Here is a 4872-nt window from a genome sequence, read left to right as displayed (position 1 = left end):
TAAACCTTTCCTTTGACCTTTGCTGACATCCTTTTGTCACAAATCACTCCTGAAACTTTTCTCCATCCACTCCATCCTACCTGGACTCTCTTCTTCACCTCTTTACCATACTTCTTGTTTTCCTGGACAGTGCTAAGTACTTGAAGTCCTGCACCTTTGTGACCTCTTCACCTTGTATCCTCACTGTTCAACCTGCCTCCCTCTCATTCAAACACAGATACTCTGTCCTTCTATGGCTGACTTTCATCCCTCATCTTTCAAGTGCATACCTCCACCTCTCCAGGTTCTCTTCCACCTGTTCTCTGTTTTCAGCACAGATCACAACGTAATCTGCAAACATGATGGACCACAGGGATTCCTGCCTGACCTCATCTGTTAGTCTGTCCATCACCAGAGCAAACAAGAAGGGGCTCAGAGTCGATCTTGATGCACTCCCACCTCCACATTGAATCTCTCACTCCTACAGGAGACTCTTACTGTCCTCATGCATGTCCTGCACCCGTCCAACTCTGTGCCTTTAAGGTTTTTTTTTTAATTTATTTTTTACTGCGTCACAGCAGCAGCACGGCGGGTATTTTAATGGTGTGTGAATTTTAAAAGCGCTAGCTCAGCAGAGATAGCATGCTAACCCCAGTCACGTTGCTTTTATATTTGACTTTATTTCATTTTAACCCCTTCCCTCCCGCCGCTGCTGCTCTGTCAGTCAGTAGGCGCCTCGGCGGGAAACCAGGAAACTCCACATCTCTCTCTCTCTCTCTCTCTCTCTCTCTCTCTCTCTCTCTCTCTCTCCCTCTCTTTGTGTTATTTTTATTCACTCACGGGACCTCATCACCATTGTTTTAATGTCACGTCGCGAAAGACGCCTAACAAAATGGAGCTATCCAACAAACTCCGCTGGGATCAATTCCTGATTTTGGCCGCAGCACTTATGTCACCTGTAATAACGTAAGTTGCACCCGGGAGCGCCAGGAGGCAGCTGGCGTTCCCGTGCTCTTCGTGGGGACCACGGGAGGGAAGTTGTATCATTTAAATGAACATTTGTCCGATTTATTTAGAAGGTGAGACATCTGCCTGTGCTTAGGGAAGCTGAATGAGCCCAAAATCAAAGGAATGGGTAGAAATGTTTGGTCATTTTCTAGTGTTTAATGCGGCTCTGATGAGTGAAGTGTTTTAAATGGTTATTTCATCTGTTTTGATTATTTGTTTTGCTCATTCTTAGCCCATTTATAAAAAAAGATTTCCACTTTTAGCAGCTAACAAGTTCCCACTGTTTGTATATAAGTTTGATGTGTGTTTATTAACTCACTTAACTTTAAAAAGGCATTCATTGTGTGATATATTCCTTTAAATGTTTGCTTTGTGAAATCATTCACATCACCTCTTTCTGCCACAATCGGTGGGTTTGTGTGATGAACTCCTGCCCAGCTCTGATGACACCCCCCCCCCACCCTTCCCATCCCTCCCCACTCCACCATCCCTCTCCTTCCCTGCAGGGTGCTGTGTAATGATATCCTCAGCCTGAAGGTGGCGGGAGACCCGGTCCTAACCCCTCACTCTGTGTGCCTGAGGCTGGTGGGCCTCAGCAAACGGCAGATGCGGATGTGCGTGCGGAATCCTGACGTGACGGCGTCCGCTCTGCAGGGCATCCAGGTGGCCATCCACGAGTGCCAGCACCAGCTCCGGGACCACCGCTGGAACTGCTCCACGCTGGAGGGCCTGGGCAAGCTGCCCCACCACAGCACCATCCTCAACAGGGGTGAGAGGCCGCCGGGCTAACTTACAGTGGGAGTTTGTGAGGGGAGAGAATGTTCTGTAGTCTTTAGAGCTGTACGCCGCTTGTGGTCTTCGCCTCTCTGACTGTGCTCGTCGTGCCCCCCTCCTGCTGCTCCCAGGTTTCCGAGAGAGCGCCTTCTCCCTGGCCCTGCTGGCGGCGGGCGTGGCTCACTCTGTGGCCTCGGCCTGCAGCATGGGCAAGCTGCGGGGGTGCAGCTGTGAGGCCAAGCGTCGCCAGGACGATGACAAGATCCGGATGAAGCTCACCCAGCTGCAGCTGCAGGCCCTGCAGAAGGGCGGGGTGGGCGTCAGCATGGCAAAGTCATTACCCTCGGAGCTGAGCGGTCACCATGGCAACCTGCCCAGCAGCCTCCACTCTGCCCACACCTCTGCCCTCCTCAAGCCTTTGTCCGACGAGCTGAGCGCCATGCAGGACACCTGGATGTGGGGGGGCTGCAGTCACGACCTGCGTTTTGGGGAGCGTTTTTCAAGAGACTGGCTCGATTCCCGCGGGTCTCCCAGAGACATCCACGCTCGCATGAGGATCCACAACAACCGTGTGGGACGACAGGTGAGGGAAGCGCCCCAGAGAGCAGCCTCATCTGTCCCGCCACGGTGTCTGTCAGTTACAATGTGCATCTTTTGTTTTCTCTCCCCCCACAGATAGTGACTGACAACATGACCAGGAAGTGCAAGTGCCACGGCACGTCAGGGAGCTGCCAGTTCAAGACCTGCTGGTACGTGTCCCCGGAGTTCCGGCTCGTGGGATCTCTGCTGAAGGACAAGTTCTCGTCGGCCATCTTCGTCAACTCCCAGAACAAGAACAGCGGCGTTTTCAACCCCCGGACAGAAAACAGGGCCGGCGGCGGCGGTGGGAGCTCAGCGGGGTCAGGCGGAGGCCGCCGCCGCAGCAGCCTGTCCAGAGAGCTGGTGTACTTCGAGAAGTCGCCCGACTTCTGCGAGCCCGACGCGGCCGTAGACTCCCCGGGCACGCAGGGGCGCATCTGCAACAAGACCAGCTACAGCACGGACGGCTGCAGCTCGCTGTGCTGCGGCCGCGGGCACAACATCCTGAGGCAGACGCGCAGCGAACGTTGCAACTGTCGCTTTCACTGGTGTTGCTACGTGCTGTGCGAGGAGTGCCGTCTCACAGAGTGGGTCAATGTGTGCAAGTAGATTCAGCTTTTCTCCTTCGCTCCATGTGTAACTCTTCCAGCAAATCTGTTTACTCACCGCTTTCCTGTTTTTTTTTTTCTCTTTTTTCTTTTGGTTCCGTCATCTGGGATCTATTTTCTCCTTGTAGCCGCTGTTATTCTCATAATGCCAAGTCAGAGATTGAAGAGGTGACTCATGTCGTTTGTCTTGCTACGGTCTGTTTAGACGCTACCCTTTCAGCCATGAAAAGGGCCTACGTCCCGTGTCTTCTCCACAACAAGAGGAGCAGTTATCTTTCAGCGTCTGCGTCCTTCTCGCCGTACAGTAGCTGGGTCTTTTTTTATTGTGCATGTGTATATTTTGTAAATGTATTATTATTAATATGATTATTGTACCAGAGCCTTGTTGGTTTTAGTGAATGAAAGCTTGTAGTTTCTCTACAAACCGCCCTAATAACTTCATCTGTATATTTTGCACCTGTGGCTCAGCCGGCGAAGCGGCACCTAATAACTGGACTCAGTTTGTCTCAGAGTCCTCCTAGAAAAAGAGTTTGTCCTATAAAACGAAGCGAGACGGCGACTGTTTTCTTTTTTCAATAAACAGAACACTTTGTCACTAACGGAGAGCGCACGACCTTTCCCAGCATATCAGAAACTCAGCATGTGAGAGCTGATCCAGTAAATCCCACCCCCCATTCCTTCAGCTACTTAAACATGTTGCTAATGATCAGACCCTTTCTATCCATTTCCACTTGTGTCAACTTTTAGGAAATCTCTCTTAGTTCTCTTTCCTGCTCATTTAAATTAAAATATCATTTTTTTCCCCCTCACATGTCAAAGTGAGACAAGGACCTACTTCAGTTTTGAACCGATGCTGTCATTGCAGGCATGGACTGTGTTTTTGTGCAATGCTGTGCAATTTCGATTTATTAATTTTTTTTTTTTTCTTTAATAGCCACTTCATGCTGAGAGAGGGACATTTTCTGGCTGCGGGATATTGGGGGTGGGGTGTGTGTGTGTGGGGGGTTATTACCGCTGCAGAGCCGTGGCGCTTATAGCAGTCTTTGCTGTGCGGGGCTCTAAGGCCGTCATCTGCCCCGGGCTTTATAGCCAAGGATGGGGACTTGTATGAACCACATGCGCCCTGTTACCGAGGGGGACAGGCTCGCCAGAAGGAACACACACACACACACACACAAAACGCGCGCGCGTAAAACGCAGCGCTGCGCCTGCAGAAACGCTGGCGCTGTAACGCACGACCAGAAACATGCAGACACAAACCGTAGATTGAGCGCAATGCTAATGTCACCACATGACTTGATTTATGATAACAGCATTCCCAGATATCTTAGATAATCCAAATCCTCTGCGCGCTCAGCCTGCTGGGAAGAAAAAAAATCCACAACGGATTTAATGCCAATGAAGTTTTGTTTGTATGGACTTCGGTAAATTCCCCCCTGACTCCAGAGGAATGACAGCGCCAGTGGCCGAGCTGGAGCTGAGTGTTTGGTCTTATTTTTCCAAGAGAAACGGGGGTGGGGGGTGGAATTCAGCGAAAGCATAGGAAGGGAACGAACGAGTCGTATAAGGAATGATAAGGACAACGGATTTCTGGTTTGCATTTCTTCAGTCCTTCATCATTTTCAAGCCCGAAGCTGCTGCATAAGGGGAATTTCCTGTCACTGTTTCTGTTTCTATCATGTGCGAGACAGAGGTTGGCCCTGCGTCCTCCTCCTTTGCAGAGACACATGCGTAGCAACACATAGACTGCCCACCACCCCACACTGAATAATGACATCCAGATTGGGCTGAAATTAAAGAGAGACAAGCAGAGAGAGAGAGAGAGGAAGTCCGGAGAGATAAAAGTTGCCCACATTGAGTGACAGGGTGATTACATGTATAAAGCAAGGCGATTTCGAGCGTTTAGCTGGATGTAAAGATCGGG

The 4872-nt window shown here is 50.5% G+C and overlaps 1 protein-coding gene across 1 annotated transcript; it reads left to right on the top strand.

Moving 5' to 3' along the window:
• The first annotated feature begins 740 nt into the window (after positions 1–740).
• wnt10b (wingless-type MMTV integration site family, member 10b) lies at positions 741–3547 on the top strand. Its single transcript, XM_017415030.3, has 4 exons — positions 741–945; positions 1494–1756; positions 1893–2344; positions 2437–3547. Exons 1-4 carry the CDS (start codon positions 872–874, stop codon positions 2947–2949), a joined length of 1302 nt encoding a protein of 433 aa, XP_017270519.1. The 5' UTR covers positions 741–871; the 3' UTR covers positions 2950–3547.
• The last annotated feature ends 1325 nt before the right edge of the window (positions 3548–4872 follow it).

The sequence above is a fragment of the Kryptolebias marmoratus genome, linkage group LG8 (genome assembly GCF_001649575.2).
Source record: "Kryptolebias marmoratus isolate JLee-2015 linkage group LG8, ASM164957v2, whole genome shotgun sequence".
Classification (NCBI taxonomy): Eukaryota; Metazoa; Chordata; class Actinopteri; order Cyprinodontiformes; family Rivulidae; genus Kryptolebias; species Kryptolebias marmoratus.
The sequence above is the reverse complement of the archived record's forward strand: the minus strand, read 5'-3'. Positions and strand labels throughout refer to the sequence as shown.

Bases quoted from the DNA above. Each gene is read 5' to 3' on its own strand.
- wnt10b (XM_017415030.3), top strand. From the start codon at position 872: ATGGAGCTATCCAACAAACTCCGCTGGGATCAATTCCTGATTTTGGCC. The intron at 946-1,493 runs GTAAGTTGCACC...CCTTCCCTGCAG, and splicing joins CTTATGTCACCTGTAATAAC to GGTGCTGTGTAATGATATCC. The intron at 2,345-2,436 runs GTGAGGGAAGCG...CTCCCCCCACAG, and splicing joins ACAACCGTGTGGGACGACAG to ATAGTGACTGACAACATGAC.